This window comes from Haliotis rufescens, unplaced genomic scaffold (genome assembly GCF_023055435.1).
Source record: "Haliotis rufescens isolate VD_foot unplaced genomic scaffold, xgHalRufe1.0.p SCAF_18, whole genome shotgun sequence".
Taxonomy (NCBI): Eukaryota; Metazoa; Mollusca; class Gastropoda; order Lepetellida; family Haliotidae; genus Haliotis; species Haliotis rufescens.
The window spans coordinates 3,515,195-3,532,612 of record NW_025963868.1 but is presented as its reverse complement, the minus strand read 5'-3'; the positions used below and the strand labels follow the sequence as shown (position 1 = coordinate 3,532,612).

The following is a 17,418-nucleotide window of genomic DNA, read 5'->3' as shown; positions in this document are numbered from 1 at the left end:
TTAACATGGTTTGTTGATTATTAATATATTATTGATATATTATTGATTTATATACTGCACTTATACAGGTACTAGTATATGCTCAAATGCAACAATGACCAGTGACCACAATACTGTCAAATTAATAGTATAAGAGTGTTGTCTTTTGAAAACATCTAAGCATAAAATATGTTCTTTTGGTATTTTTTTATGTAAATGCATATGCTTGCATATTCATAAATATTCGTTTCTAGTGGCCACGAATAACAAATTCAATTCATGAATGGATACGGTTCGATTCACTGAGTACGCAAGTGAATCGTAACAGCCCTAGTGTCTAGCAGGCTGAGAATGAGTCCGAATTGATCTGTCCTAATATTCATACAAGTATCTCCGGATATGCCTTCATATGATGTCTGCAACAGTGGAATGATGTGCCTGATTCCAGCGACAAACCAGTTGATATAAGCGCCAATGTCCATTGCATGTCTGGACGCGATGGACAGGTCCTTGATCCATGAAGCAGGTAACGTGACTGTAACGGTTCAGGGGGTGGGTATTGGGGTACAGCTTTGGGTAGCGAATTGTGGATCACTCCCAATACCACCAACCACACAGTTTTAATTATTTAACTTTTCAAGAATGATTTCACAATTAAGAATTGCACAATAACATTTATTACATTACAAGAATATAATTATTCTTTTCAGTATTTCATTCAGTTAGGAAAATGTACAATAAATATAAAATACTTGAATGTCAACTCACATATCTCGGCTCGAACCGGCTATCACTCTCTCGTATCAGAAAAACTACAACCGATAAAACTGTCAACAAAGTGACGTCATACCGGAAGTAATCTCTCGCACAAGGATACGGTCGGTGGAACGTGGGGAAATTGCACTCCACCAGTGACAGAAGTGAACAGACTCACGAATATAGGTGACGTCACACGATTTATCATGTTGCCAAATCGAAACCAGGTGATTTAGAACGTGTTCACATTTTGTTTTTGCACATTAAACAAACAGTCAGTAAGATCAGTGGTGATACACGTTAATTCATGTAGCAATAACGTATATCTTTACGGTAGTATGCTGTATTACATACAACATGTACATTATGATTCATCTCACTGTCTGCTGACCGAAATATACAAAAGGCTTGTACATTACAATATTCCCCGTTTTTAAATGTAACTCGACCGCGAGTTATCAACAATCTAATGATAGTGGATATATGTCTAATACAATTGATATTGCACAACAATATAATATCACGGAATATTGGTCTAATACCTTTCCTATTGGACATAGTGAAACATAAATTTTAGTATATACCTGTTGCACACCAGTATACTTACTTATTCACTTACATTTCCACAAGAACATACATGAATTACAATACAGAAGAATAAAACATTTTACAAGTCCAAAATACACAGTCTGAGAGACAATCCCAGAGTTCAACAGATACACTGTCTCACTTCTGCAGGCTCAGGATATATGCATCTGCTTGATGTCGCAGGTTCAGCTGTTCCATGAACCTCTGGTCTTCGGCCATGTGAAGAACTGACAGGGCCTCCCTGCAAGAATTGATGAAGATGTCCAGAGCTGGTCGTGACCGCGGGATGTCAGCTGCAGTAGGCCATGAGGGCGTTGCTTTGGCCAGACGTCGTTGCAGATGCTCGACTTCCTGCCTGAGCATCTGAATATCCAATTGGGCCCTGTCATAGGCCACCTCCCACTGCGTGGACTGGTCTGTTATCTGGTTGGATCTCGGCTCTCTGGCCGGAACTGCCTCTCCAGTGCTGAACTTATGCTCAGCTTTGGGTATATGGTCTCCAGGTTTCACGGTTGCAGGTACCTGGGTAACCTGTGATCGTATCTTCTTCCCAGTTACGTTCTTCGTTGCGCTCTTCTTTGCTGAGTTAGTTGGAAAGACGATTGCCTGGGTCAACAAAGCATCGATTCACCATCACCTTCGTCCGAGCTCTTCTGCAGACCTGCATGGGGTTGGCCGGATTCCCTTTACGTCCGGCGTGCACCACACCATAGTGACTGGTCAGGTCAGCGACCCTGACATAAACTGATCGGCACTCCCTTAAGGGGCAGAAGAATGTAGTCAGGTGCTGAGTATGGCACATCAACCAGTGCCTGTCGAAAGCCTGTACATTTACAAACATCTCCTTGTCAGGGCATGCCGGGCACTCCATTCCACTCCTGAAAGTAACAACTTCCAGGGATGTTGGCGACGGAGACGGAGCATCTTGATCAAAGCTCATGTCCTCATCACCAAGGTCAAGGATATCCTTCTCTTGAACATTGGTAGCCCTGGGAGAATTTATAAGTTTGAATATATTAAGTTAATTATGAATGTTTACATTTCAATATAATTGGCATAGGTGTAAATCAGAGATATCCGTTTCCTATGTTATTACAACAATAACATGTCATATAAGTCTCGTTAATACTAACGGTTGATCCAACATCTACCATTAGGTAAAATAAGACATTATGTCTCATGCGTTCTAAATGGTCATTCTCTGGAATATCTACTGGAAAGCGTCCAACACGCCCAAATTTTAAATCCAGATAGCATCCAGGGTAAATAAATCAATAAGAAGCAATCAACAGAACATACCATATCTCATCAATGTTATACACCTTGACATAGGCTATTGTAACTGCATTTGTTTTGTTTTATTTTTACACAAACTAATTCTCATGTCTGAATGTTTCAGGATGGCTCACTGGGAGGTATTCACTCAATCTTTATACTCAGGAGTCCACCATGTGGGTGGGTCATTACCCTCGTACGGTAACAACCGGTCAACATGAACAACCCTGGAGGATCTATTTGGACCATTTTGAATACGATGTGTGACGTAATCAATTTGCTTAGTGACAACCCAACCTTTACACCACTTTGAAATGAATTTGTAGCTCAAATTCTCGTTAGGATTTCCTGTGACCAGGCGGTCAGGCATCCACACTTGCCTACCGAGCACCAACCTGTTTGGTGTATAACCTGTCGACTCATGCTTTGAGCTTCAATAAGCAGCCATTACGAAGGGGAGACGTTAGTCCCAGGACCTTGGTCTCCCTTCAGTATAAATGCTAAGCATGGCTGCCAGTGTTCGGTTAAACCGCTCAACCTGGCCATTTGCCTGTGGTCGGAGAGAATTTGTCCTAGTTTTAACAACTCCCAGCAATTTACATAGTCCCTGGAACAGGTTAGCCTCATACTGTCTACCTTGATCACTATGTATAAGAGCTGGGGTACCATAGCGACAGACCCACTCCTCGACAATCTTCTTTGCCACCCCAAGATGGCCTCCCAAAGGTGAGTCATGCTTTGAGGATAATTCACCACTCGACGGTTGGTACAACTATCTGCCAATGCCAATCCTTTCCATCCTGACTCTCCCATCTTCTGTGTAAGACACCCTCCCTTATCGACAGTCGATGAAACTGACCCCACAGCGCTTTGCATGCCTCAGAATATCCTGAAACAGTTTCCTGAAACAGTGTCGGGTATTTTGATCTCTAGCCTTGAATATTAGGCTGATATCGGGATTTTGAAGCTGCAGGTCCTGAATCTCCTCAGGACTGAAGGAATTTTCCCTCAACTCTACCCAATTGGTTTGAGCTGGAACAGGAGGTATCTTCATCCTGTTTGGCAGTTTGTGATCTGGTGATGGCATAACAGCTAAGATTCGACTCTACTAACCCTATGCTGCAAGGTCCACTCTCCCTTTTACATTGGGGACAGGGTGCCTGAGGTCTGCGGCCTGGTCGGTGTACCTCGGTCAAATCATAGTTGCCTAGCTCTTGTAGCCAGCGAGCCATCTGGTTGACAGGCCTCTTAATTCTTTTAGCCCAGACCACTGCAGAGTTGTCAGTTCTGATAGTGACAGGCCTACCAAAGACATATGGATGGCAATGGTGACATGCAGTTACTACTGCCAGCAATTCTCGACGGGTGACACAGTAATTCTTTTCTGCTGGTGTGAGTCTTTTGCTGTAGTAGCCAAGAACGACTTCTCTGCCATCTTGATTTTGTGACAGAACTGCACCTATACCTTCACCGGATGCATCTGTGTCAACAGTTATCTCGCCTTCAAGCATTGAAAATCCGAGAACTGGTGCTGAGGTAAGTGCTTCCTTCAGGATGATGAAAACTAGATCAGTCTCCTCAGTCCAAAGAAAATCAACCAATGGACTGGTAAGTTTGGTCAGTGGCCTGGCAATTTTAGAGAAATCTTTTATGAATTTCCGATAGTAGTTAGCCAGATCCAAAAACTGTAGTATCTCCTTTCGGGACTTTGGGGTAGGCCAACATCTGCCTCTATTTTCTCTGGCTTGGTGTGAACACCATCAGCCGAAATAACATGGACTAAGAAATCCACTCTCTCTTTAAAAAGGTGACATTTTTTAGGCTTTAATTTCAGGCCAGCTGAGATCAGACGGTGGAAAACTGATTGAAGCCGGAACATTGTTTCTTCGAAAGTAGTTCCGAAGACAATGATATCATCCAGGAAACACAGACACTCATTCCACTGGAGACCTCTAAGCACCATTTCCATAAGTCTCTCGAACACACTTGGGGCGTTACATAGGCCGAAGGGCATGACATTCCACTCAAACAGTCCGTAACGTGTGACAGGCTGTTTTCTCCCGATCACGAGGATCCATTTCTACCTGCCAGTAACCTGCTTGCAAATCCATTGTGCAGAACATTTTGGCACCACCCAGACTGTCAATTCAGTCTGCAATATGTGGTAGGGTGTAGGAATCTTTCCCAGAAACCTCATTTACGAGCCTAAAATCACAACAATATCCCCAACGGCCGTCGTTGCGTTGCACAAGAACTGTCGGGGGAAGCCAAAGGACTATTCGAGAGACTGATTACACCTTGCTCTAATATTCGAGCCACTTCTTTCTCCTCCGCCTCTTGCTTCGCCAGCGTCTGACGACGTGGAGCCTGTTTGATAGGTCTCGCATTACCAGTATTGATGGTGTTTAACAAGGTTAGTTCCACCAAGATCATCATCTTTTGCGAATGTATCTCTGTGTGAGTACAGGAGATCTCTCAGCTCATCCTGCTGCTCAGAGCTGAGGTTTGTTTTACTGCGATCAAATAAATCTGTTAAATGATCAGGCACTAACAAGTTTTTAACACTAACTTGTGATACTTTCTTTATTTGCCTATCTGGTAATACATTGACACACTGACATTGACCAATAATTCTTCCCTTAGCTAAAGTGTATTTGGTCACAAGAACATTGATAACCTTAATTGTAGCTGCCTTATTACCATTTGTGACTACTGAATTGCCCATGATTATACCAATGTGTGAACAAGCATGAAATACTCACATCCCCCGCCAATATGACATGTCGGGTGTGTACAATTCATAAGCTCCGGTGAACTTTGTTCACTGGGCCTTTTTGTAAAGAAATATAGTACGTTTTTCAAGATCTGCTCTGGAAACGAGGACTACCGCCATTTTCAGTCTAAATCAAAGTCGTTGCCATGGAAACCTTGAAAAAAAAAATTTTTCACAAAAAAACAAAATATCAAAAGGCACCAGTTCACCACTAGACCTATCAATGTGCAAAATATGGTGAAGAAAAATGGTATGGTTTTCAAGATCTGCTCCGGAAACGAGGACTACCGCCATTTTCAGTCCAAATCAAAGTCGTTGCAATGGAAACTCGAAAAATATTGTTTTTAAAAATTCCCAAAATATCAAAAGGCACCAGTTCACCACTAGACCTATCTATGTGCCAAGTTTGGTGAAGAAATATGGTATGGTTTTCAAGATCTGCTCTGGAAAAGAGACTACCGCCATTTTCAGTCTAAATCAAAGTCGTTGCCATGGAAATTCGAAAAAAATTGTTTTTAAAAATCCTAAACTATCAAAAGGCACCAGTTCACCACTAGACCTATCTATGTGCCAAGTTTGATGAAGAAAGATGGTACGGTTTTCAAGATCTGCTCCGGAAACGAGGACTACCGCCATTTTCAGTCTAAATCAAAGTTGTTGCCATGGAAACTCGAAAAATAACTTTTTTAAAAATCCCAAACTATCAAAAGGCACCAGTTCACCACTAGATCTATCTATGTGCCATGTTTGGTGAAGAAATATGGTACGGTTTTCAAGATCTGCCCCGGGAACGAGGACTACCGCTATTTTCAGTCAAAATCAAAGTTGTTGCCATGGAAACTCGAAAATCAACTTTTTTTAAAAATCCCAAACTATCAAAGGGACCAGTTCACCACTAGACCTATCTATGTGCCAAGTTTGATGAAGAAAGATGGTACGGTTTTCAAGATCTGCTCCGGAAACGAGGACTACCGCCATTTTCAGTCTAAATCAAAGTTGTTGCCATGGAAACTCGAAAAATAACTTTTTTAAAAATCCCAAACTATCAAAAGGCACCAGTTCACCACTAGATCTATCTATGTGCCATGTTTGGTGAAGAAATATGGTACGGTTTTCAAGATCTGCCCCGGGAACGAGGACTACCGCTATTTTCAGTCAAAATCAAAGTTGTTGCCATGGAAACTCGAAAATCAACTTTTTTTAAAAATCCCAAACTATCAAAGGGACCAGTTCACCACTAGATTTATCTTTGTGCCAAGTTTGGTGAAGAAATAGGGTACGGTTTTCAAGATCTGCTCTAGAAACGAGGACTACCGCCATTTTCAGTCAAAATCAAAGTCGTTGCCAAGGAAACTCGAAAAAAAATATTTTTTTTAAATCCTAAACTATCAAAAAGCAACAAATTCACCACTAGATCTATCTATGTGTCAAGTTTGGTGAAGAAATAGGGTACGGTTTTCAAGATCTGCTCCGGAAACGAAATGTGGCGGCCGGCCAGACGGACGGAAGGACGGCCGGACGGCACCCATTTCTATATCCCCCTTCCACTTCGTGGCGGGGGATAATAAAATCTCCCTGGAAGGTTCTATCAGGATTGAGGACCGTTCCCGATGAAGTTGAGGCAAGCTAAATTGGATAAAAGATACAGACTGGGGCGGCAAAGAGACATCATCTGCAACGATGTCAGTGGTTTCAGCCCTCACAGTTGGTAACCACCTGCCCATCAACCGGATCCTGGATCAGGGATGTCGATCAGACCCTCCAGTCTATCCAGTACATCTATACCCAGAATGCCATCAAAATCATGGGAATTATCAACCTCTGCAACCAGGAATTCCTCCACAGTGGGGTTCATGTCATCACTAATGTAAACATGTGCTTTGAATATTCCATGTGCTTGGAATAAGCTCCCATTAACAGCCTCCAGAACCATGTCAATTGAGTTGACAGCTACTGAAGACGGCAAGCGCTTGCTTGACTACCTGTGTCAACAAGCAAAGTGAAGTAAATATTGACAATCTTGACATTCACTAATTGGCCCTTATCTCCTACTTTAAAACAAGCCTGAAAATTTGCCTTCACCTTGACTGGGTCAGATGGATTAAGGGAGGAATCAGGGGTTATCTCCCCTTGACCAGAAACCAGACAAATCTCTCCCTCCATCTGACCACTTGCTTTATTAGCTCTCACTTCCTTAGGATTTGTGGTTTCTATTTCAGAACTCTCCACCAAAGCCCGACCTAAGTCCGGGTCGTTGGGGTACCGTTTCCCTGACAACTATTTGTCTCGGAATTCTGAGGGCACTCGGAAGCCCAATGACTGTTCTCACCTCATGTGAAACAGGTAGTGTTTCCTCTCCTAGAAGCACTAGGGGATCGCAAATAACTACGCCCATTGGAATGCTCTCTCCTATTTTGAGAGGATTGAGGTCGCCCCTCATTGTTCTGAAATGTTTTGCTCTTATTGTTCTCAACTGCTCTTCCTCTACCAGTGCGACTTCGTGAGCCAGTTGGCTGTACCTGCATTGATGCAAGCTTCTCTACTGTCTTTTGAAGATCAGCCAGCTGACTCGTCAGAGTAGTAAGTCTCTGGTTGACAGATTCCTCCTCCAACTCTGAGTCAAAATGAACTCTCCTTCCTTGTGAAGGGTAAGGACCTCTGTTGACCAGGTTTGCCTACAATTGACTCGTACAGCTCAGCTACATCCACCGCCTCCTGTAAGGTACGTACACCTCGGTCCATGAACCGGAGTCTCAAGTCTTGATCCACAGCCCTCTTCAGTGCATCCAGAGCCAACCTCTCCTGAAGTTCATAAGGAAGATCAGGGTATACACCCTGAGCAAGATGCCAGAGATCATCTCGTAAGTCGGCAATTTTCTCACCAGACTTACGGCTTCGCCTCATCAGCTCTTCACGTTTAACATCTGAAAGAGTGGTTCCATTCGGCCTGCGCAGAGTGTGTGAAAGCCACTGGTAGTGGTAATCCAGTCGCTCCTGCTCAGGAAGGCCTGCATAAAACTGCTGGGCTACACCCTCCAGAGCACATCTCAACATTTGGGCTGCCTGGGTACTATCCCAGCATGACTGTGCAGGCAGATTCTTAAACTGTGCTTCGAAAGCTTGATAATTTCCTTGGCCATTAAATTTAGGCAATTGGAGAGATATTCTTCCAATCGAATGATCTCCCCTTGGGGGGTATCTGTCCAGAGTGTCAATCCTTTGTGCAAGACCCAGCACACTACTAGACGATTGTAACACGAGACCAATTAGATTTTGGTCTGAACTCACCATTGGTGGTGGAGCAAGTACTGGGTACCCGGTCTGACCAGTGTATCAGACCTGTCAACCCTCCCGCATTTTGCGGGAGACTCCCGCAATTTGATGAAATCTCCCAGTCTCCCGCATGATGGACTATTTCTCCCGCAAAACAGAATTCTTCATTATCTAAAAAATTCACCTCCATTGTCCCGTGAGTCAAAACAATAAACGGGACGTTTGCGTCCCGATCTGTCTGGTAGGCTCCCGTATTAGCGACCCTTATCACAGCCACCCGCAGGGGGACCCACATGGGCCTTTGTCCAGTAATCAACTGGTAATTAAATTCAAATGGTGAACGATTGAACAATGTAAACTCGGATAGTCCTAACAGGTGCCTGAAGGGTTGAACTTGAAATGAAAAATCAGCCAAGTATTCATCACTTCATGACATGAACTTTTGTCTTCATGTTCTTAGCGTGTTTATTCTTCCTATAATTTAAGAACGTTGATACATATGGCCGGTCCATTTATACATGACTTTATTGGTTATCAGATTTGTCAGAAACTTTGTTAAAACATCAACATACCCCAAAGTTACGTCATTGAACTCTTGGAAATGAAAATACAATATGTCCTGCAAGCGCCGTCTTCAGAAACAACACTATGCGTGATTGGTTGATTCGGTAGTCGAAATTACAATGAGTTACACGATCAGGCTTCCTCACAGCTAGGGTTTCAAAGTCAAAGTTGAAAGTGAAACTTATAAATTTCCTTTTGACTGACATCGTGACTTGTGTGCACAGAAAATATCAAAATAGAACTTTATCAAATCTCGCGAGAATGTATTATGTGATTATTTTACACGATTTGATTGGCTAATAGTTTGCTTGCGTCCCAGATCTGCATTCTAATTTGCATACAACAGTACTAGTCAACCAATGAGATTAATACACGTCAAGGTCAGAAAGGTCAACAACGACAACGAGACTCATTTCATTCATAAATTGTAGTAAAACGTAATACCGGTAGTACTTCCCAATATTTCTTGGAATGGAATAACGTAAACATTTCTAGGAAATTTAAGAAACGAAGTAATGGGAGTGTCAACAGACTACCGCAGACAGAAAAAACCCAGTATATCTTATTGAAATTAGGGGCGATGATGTTGCATCTAGATAAATGCATTTGATATTTCTTTTGCGAATTTTTAACCAACATCGCGGCAAATACTCAGAAAACCTGCATCGTAACGAAGCCTGACAACTCGTCGGATGGAACACGTCGTCAACTGGTCAAGCTACCGATTGTGAAATTTCAATATCTGTTAGCGTTTATCTGAGATGATCTTGGAACGAAAGTTATATGGGTAGATTGTGCTGGGTTTATTTTTGGAGGAGGAAAGTGCAAACGGAAATTAAGCAAGCTGTACGTATAAAAAACTTATTGATTATTTATTGTTTCAAAATATTTGTGTTTTTTTGTAACATTATTAAAAATAAAAGTTGGAAATTATCTTATCTTCACTATTTTAAAAATCTCCCCCTTTAGAGGCAAATCTCCCCAATTTTGAAGTCAAATCTCCCACATTGTCATGATGAGGGGTTGACAGGTCTGGTGTATGGGTAGTTATGACTACTCTGTGAAAACTGATTCTCAGGGTACACACTAGGAACATTTGGCAAACAATCTTCACTGTGTGACCTGGATGGCAAGTATTCACCCTAGGGTCAGAATATTCTGGTCGTCTCGTTACCTGCAGATCATTTTGAACTCTACCTACTGAACTAACAGCAGGTGAGACCTGGATGGCAAGTATTCACCCTAGGGTCAGAATATTCTGGTCGTCTCGTTACCTGCAGATCATTTTGAACTCTACCTACTGAACTAACAGCAGGTGAATTTTCTGGACTAACAGCATTGAGTTGCTCAGACCGTTCATGCCTTGACCAAAGTCAACATCTGGAAACCGAGTACCAGTATTTTCACCAGAGCTTAGCTCCGAAATATTGGACACTTGGCGAGAGCGTAAATTTCCAGCCGGATCATTAACGTGATCCACTCTCCTTGACAGGGAAGTGATAGATGAATTATTTTCCATTTTATAATTATTTGTCACAAAACATTATCTTTTGGAATATTTGTGAAATATTATTCTTACTTTATTTATATATGAGATCCACAACGGATCCCACCGCTGCCACCATAAAACTGTAACGGTTCAGGGGGTGGGTATTGGGGTACAGCTTTGGGTAGCAAATTGTGGATCACTCCCAATACCACCAACCACACAGTTTTAATTATTTAACTTTTCAAGAATGATTTCACAATTAAGAATTGCACAATAACCAGCGTTAGAAATTGGCACTAGTCCTGTAGTCCTTACCAAACTGCCCAATAGTAAAGGTATCCTATGGACTAGTAGAAATTGGTCCATTTTAAGGGTTTTGCTATATGTTATGATTATAAGGACTAGTGGACAAAAACTGTTAGTTTCTAACCCTGAATAACATTTATTACATTACAAGAATATAATTATTCTTTTCAGTATTTCATTCAGTTAGGAAAATGTACAATAAATATAAAATACTTGAATGTCAACTCACATATCTTGGCTTGAACCGGCTATCACTCTCTCGTATCAGAAAAACTACAACCGATAAAACTGTCAACATAGTGACGTCATACCGGAAGTAATCTCTCGCACGAGGATACGGTCGGTGGAACTTGGGGAATTGCACTTCACCAGTGTCAGAAGTTATTTTACTACGTGTCATGCCCTGTAGTAATATACAATGCATTTACATGGACTAGATGTAATTTTGTAGCCATACAAGGCAGATTTAAGCCATTATGCTTCAAGAAGTAGTTTTGTGGAACAGACTCATGAATATAGGTGACGTCACACGATTTATCACCTTGCCAAATCGAAACCAGGTGATTTAGAACGTGTTCACATTTTGTTTTTGCACATTAAACAAACAGTCAGTAAGATCAGTGGTGATATACGTCAATTCATGTAGCAATAACGTATATCTTTACGGTGGTATGCTGTATCACATACAACATGTACAATATGATTCATCTCACTGTCTACTGACTGAAATATACAAAAGGCTTGTAAATTACAGTGACAATAGTATTAGGGTTGCGTACTGGCTTCATAAAGTCTTCATCCAAAACTTGATGATCCGGAAGTGGAGAATCATGTATTTTATACAACTTCCACTTCAATGTGGGAAAGGGTAGCCGGTCATCATGTCTGAGCTTAAGTAGATTATCAGACGCCTGATATACCACCTTGCCTGCATAACTCGGCCAAGGCAATGTCTGGTGGATGTGTTGAGATGATGTAGGAACATGACATCCTCCGTATTCTGGCATCTTAGGTGGTGAATTTTTGGTCACTGGAGGTTGGAGTACAGGCATAAGATGATACAATTCTTCAATGAGTTCAACAAAGCTGTATCCTTCTGTATAATTGCACTGGTGTGAATTGTCAGCCTGATTAACCTCTTCATATAGGTCCGATTCCACCTCAGAATGACCGTGGGTAACTCCCGGGAGGGGTGGATGTTTGTCATAATCCATACTCTCAACATGTTACCTGTGCGGTTCATCATCTGCTGGTGGCCAGGATTTCACTATGAGTAAGGTCCGTGCAGCTTGTGATGACTGCCTGTGTATAACGGAGCCCTTACGGGAATGATTGTCCTCCATCAAACCGCTGGACTGTCCCATGATGTAATCTTTATCTCGGTCGGTTGGACAGTCCCATGCAGTCCGAGCGGTCAGCTTGGGTACCGTCAGTTGATGGATCTTCCGTGACAATAAAATGGCCACACTTCTTACAAGCAGAAGAAGTGGGAGACTCCATTGCGACCTCACAAACACCTCGCACCAGCCTTATACTCACTTGAGTACGATCATCACTATAATAAGCAGCTATTGATATAGACTCAATATGTCTGTTTTAAGAAAACTTATAGAACAATCTAAGATTAATGTGACTAATACCAAGTGATAGGTAGTTACAACTATAACAATAGGTGTTGACTCTAGCAAACACAGGAAAGAAGTGAGGTTCCCGCCATTACGCACATCATAGCTTGGGTTGCTATAGTGCTATATTGGGAACTACTAATTGTGTAAATGACAGTGAAGAGGACGTCTGTTGATAATCTGAAAATTTTAGTTTGTGTGATTAAAGCCAAAATACAGGATTTATGGCAAAGATGTTATAGAGGTAGAGGATTCGCAAGAATTATACACTTTAGTGTCATGTCATATCACCACAAAAGGGATATATTATAAGGAAATAAAGGTGCTTCAAACCCGACAAAGAACTATTTTATTATCCCCTGCCACAAAGTGAGAGGGGCACATAGGAATGGGTGCTGTCTGTCCATGAGTCTGTTCGTCCATTCAGCAATCACATTTAGTTTCCAGAGCATAAATTGGAAACCATTTAATATTTTTTTACTTAACCAAAATTCAGGTTTCTTTCATTACCAGGGCGTACATTTACAACCAGATGGGTTGTTTCTGGATCATATATCCATATTTCTTTTAATATATCTTCTATGAAACTTAATACTCATATTAACGAAATACTGAAATTGTTGTGCTATGTTGGATTTTCTATAAAAAAAAGACCTGCACATGGTTGTCAAAGAACCGATACCATAATTACCTAATTGAGAGGCATACCACTTGACAAAGGAACTTGTACAAGGTATATATATGGTGAATTATTGTGAAGAAAAACACAAACCACAATTTACAAACGGCATCTGAACCAGCCTACTTCCTGACAGTGGGTTAAAATATTTTCACATTGAAGTTTCAGTGAAGTTGTCAAGATTGAGTTTTTGTATAAAAAAGATTCTGAAGTTAGTCTCCCTTTCTCCATGTATATGCACTACTATATGAACTAATTTCTAATGTGCCCCATGATAGGGGGATAGTGAAGTGATAGAAGTGATTAGAAGTAAATGGAGACAAATTACAAAGCAAGCAAAATATCATGGAAGTACACATCTACATACCTGTCCATACAGCCTTAAATCCCTTCTCGGTACCGGTATAATATTCATCCGTAGTAAACACAACACGGTAGTAGACAGCTGACTGGACAATGTAGCCCCGTCTGTCTCCACTTAGACGGACAAGGAGGTTGTCGGAGACGTCATAAACCTGCAGATTACAAATGGAGTAATTACATGTAAATCTAAATCATGTAGGTCTAGGAAATGAAGATTTTTCGCGATTTATCTGTTTTTCTTTTTCGTTTGTTGTTTTACGCCACATTTCTATCAGTATATGACATTTTCGAGAATGCTCGCGGCAGACACACAAAATTAAATACTGGGTACAATTTGAACGGTCCACATGAATTCACAGCTATACACAAATAAAAATACCAATAATAACTACAAATTCCTGTGTTAGGTCTCAAACATGATGATAGCTTATAGACAATGAAGAGGACTTGTTGAAAATCTAAAGATTTTAGTGTGATTACAGCCAAAATAGAGGATTTCAGGCATTGAAGTAATTAAGGTATTGTATTTGTAAGAATTATTTCCAATGATAGCACACCTGTCCAGGACGTGCCCAGACTACCTCTTCAGAGGCATCCCGTCAGACAAAGGAGACCGCCCAAGCATTTTGATGACTACGTTACTGATTTTTATTATCCCAGTGTGCCAAAACATTTATGTTGCAGTGTTTTCTTTTGTGTGATGGAAAGAAGTGTCTCAAACAGTTCATGCATTCCATGGTAAAAGAAGATCAGACATGGTTAGCATTCGTGTTTATCTGTGACAACTTCCCACTGGTGACATTTTAGTGAACTTGGCAAGTGGTGATGAATTTTGATATTCATATTATTATGATCTGTCAAACTGTATATAAATGTGTGTGTTAAATCATAAATATTCACAGGTACTGTTCCCAACACCCATCAATATCTTAATGAATGAACATTAGTTTATTGTATGGATTATAGAAAGATCTCACTCTGTATATGATCTAGACTCAGTGATATCATGGATCCGTTGAGCTCATAGGTTCAGGAAGAAATGGAGGTATTTATGTATATGGGTCCAGTCTTTGTGGTAACATAAGCTTGTAATGGTTTATCAAAGAGATCTTCGCACAGTTTAATAACAATGACATCGTAGGTAAAAAGACTGACAATATCAGTTGTTTTAACTCTTTCAACACCAGTCAACCAGAAGCATTTACTGCTGTGACACTGAGTTTCCAGAGACTCTTGTGTGATAGCATCTTCCCAAGGCAAGAGAGTTAACTGACTTTAAATGTCCAGTTGCCACCCTTGCCGAACTAGGCTGGAATTCCTGGCCTCGATCGTAGCGCCACCAGTGGTTATTATGAGTTATGTCCCTTCTAAGCCTCTCCTATGGACCAATCAGATTCCATCGCTTGCATTTGTTTCAAGGAAAATCAAGACGATTTGATCGATAATCAAGATCTATATTGTGATAAAACGGGTCTTACATCGTGAAGTGCATCAAATCATGTGAGCACCTTGATTAAAAACATGAAAAGGTTTGGAAAATCTGTTGACAATGAGTTGGCAGTGCACATGCTATGCAAATCCTGCAATTGACCGAAATCTGCACGACAGTTTACGAACCGGGTTTCGATTTCGTTGCACGATTTTGATTGGACTATGCATAGACCCGCTAGTCCAGCCAAAATATAACTCCATGATACCAGCCTACTTTGGCAAGGGTGGAAACTGGACTTTTACAGTAAGTTAACTCTCTGATGGTGTGATAGATTAAGCCAACATTTATCAAAGAAAATATCTGCTTGTAAAACATCTTTGCTGCTGTATGTTGTACACAATTTGAAAGGTCTGATCTATATTGTTTATAAATATGAAAGTTATGTTTATCCTACTATTTAAATAATGCATTTACAACTTAATTAAGCTTCTTGTAAATAAAAAGATGTAAGCTAACACATTCATAACATCCAGATTTAGGCCCAAGGAAGCAAACATTTGACGATTTGTGGCAAATATAAGATCTCATAAAATCCACTTACCTATTTTCAATAACATTGCGTGAAATAGTGAAAAATTTCTTAATCTATCGATAAAAAATGATAAAATGATAATTGAAATAGAATACGTATTACAGACATTGTAAAATGTGATAGATTTAATAAATGAATGATATGACAGGTAGGTTTATAAAATTATATACTATTTTGACATGACTATGGATTGGCCGGTCTACCAGCCTACGGTGTCTTGGGACTTGATGCTTCTTGGTAGGTATAGATGATCTACAGGCCTACGGTGTTGAAAGAGTTAAGCAAGTTAAATTTGAAAACACAAAATCATTGTCAATATACCGCTACATCACAAACATATCGCGATACGTAATTGGTTCAATTTCATATTTCGGTTTACCGGTATACCAGTAATACCGTGCAGCCCTACAATATAAAGATGTAACATTCTTTATATCCATTCACCAACATTGACAAACATCATGCTGTTTGATTGTGTAATCATTAGCCTTTCAAATTTCTTATTGATGATTGGAAAATAGGGTCATTCATATAAGTATCGTATCAGTATTATGTTCTATTTGCTGTCTGCAAAAGAATTTTTTTTAAATATTCACTAATCTGGTAGACTTATCTGCATGCTTCATGCCATATTGGTTCTAATTGCTTTAAAATTAAAGTGCACAATACCTAGCATACATTTAAACAAAATAACAACAACACATACCTCGACAAAATCCTCCGAATAGGGGCCTAGACTACCCATAAAGAAATCTTCAAACACAAGAGTGATCAATGTCTCTCCTGCATCAATGATGTAGGTACAGTGCAGGTTGTAGCCATAATGGCCAGGGTAGTTAGGGGAGTAGATGGAGCCAGATGAGCCTGTGTAGCGCCCTCCGCATCCTGAAGTAGAAACATTAAGGCTTGAATGTATGGCATGTTTACAATGTATCTTTTTATGAAGAAATTAGAGAAATCTGTGAACTTAAAAACAAATTACTGTAGTGTGTGAATGAGTATAAATTAAAAAGTTGGTTCCAAAACAGAAGATAATCACTTTTAAATGTGGAAAGATATTTCTCTACCAATACCAGCATAATTAAGAGTAAAGTAAAGAGTAAAGTATACAAGGTTAAGGAAAGATATAAAACTGTAACTTATGCAGAAAGCTTTCGTCGTTATATCACCAAGTAACAAAGTGTATAGAGGATGAATTACATGTCCTACTTATGTGTGACAGATAAACTGCTCTCAACAATTCCTACTTTGACAGACATCTTATATCAAATTCTGTTCAATGAGGTAAGGATATATGGATGAACAACTTCTTTATTACAATAGGAGCTGCGTTTAGGTGTAGGTTCTAACACTGCTATCAAGTAAGTGATGTGACACATCACAGCACATCCAGTGATCAAAACAGCTGCCTGATGGCTATCCAGTGGTTGGTAACCTTTCTGTAGGGATAGGTGAAACTAATTCCTACCTGCCCGACTCTGTTGTAGAAAATTTCATTACCTCACTGACAAATTGGAATCAGACATTGATATGTGACTCACTTACCTGAGAGCAAAAGCTATCTCAGTCATCAGATAGCTTTAAATCTGAGAAAAATGATTATCTACTCTGCATGTATTTACAAATGCCAACCTTCAACTTTCAATAAAGGCAAGTTGCATTTATAAGCCACCAGCCCACTGACACTAAGCAAATCACCAACTGATACGCTCCTATTGTAAAAA

The 17,418-nt window shown here is 40.4% G+C and overlaps 2 protein-coding genes across 2 annotated transcripts in view; both read right to left on the bottom strand.

Annotated features, from left to right (window-relative positions):
- The window catches only part of LOC124120816 (deleted in malignant brain tumors 1 protein-like), a 66,950-nt gene extending 50,511 nt beyond the window's left edge, over positions 1-16,439 (bottom strand). Inside the window, exons 1-2 of the mRNA XM_048398642.1 lie at positions 16,401-16,439; positions 13,675-13,822 (exon numbers count right to left, since the gene is read on the bottom strand). Coding sequence (XP_048254599.1) covers positions 13,675-13,822; positions 16,401-16,439 — 187 coding nt within the window. The remainder of the gene's footprint in view (positions 1-13,674; positions 13,823-16,400) is intronic.
- Positions 16,431-17,418, bottom strand: part of LOC124126953 (blastula protease 10-like) — an 85,149-nt gene continuing 84,161 nt past the window's right edge. Inside the window, exon 6 of the mRNA XM_048398641.1 lies at positions 16,431-16,579. Coding sequence (XP_048254598.1) covers positions 16,466-16,579 — 114 coding nt within the window. The 3' untranslated portion in view covers positions 16,431-16,465. The remainder of the gene's footprint in view (positions 16,580-17,418) is intronic.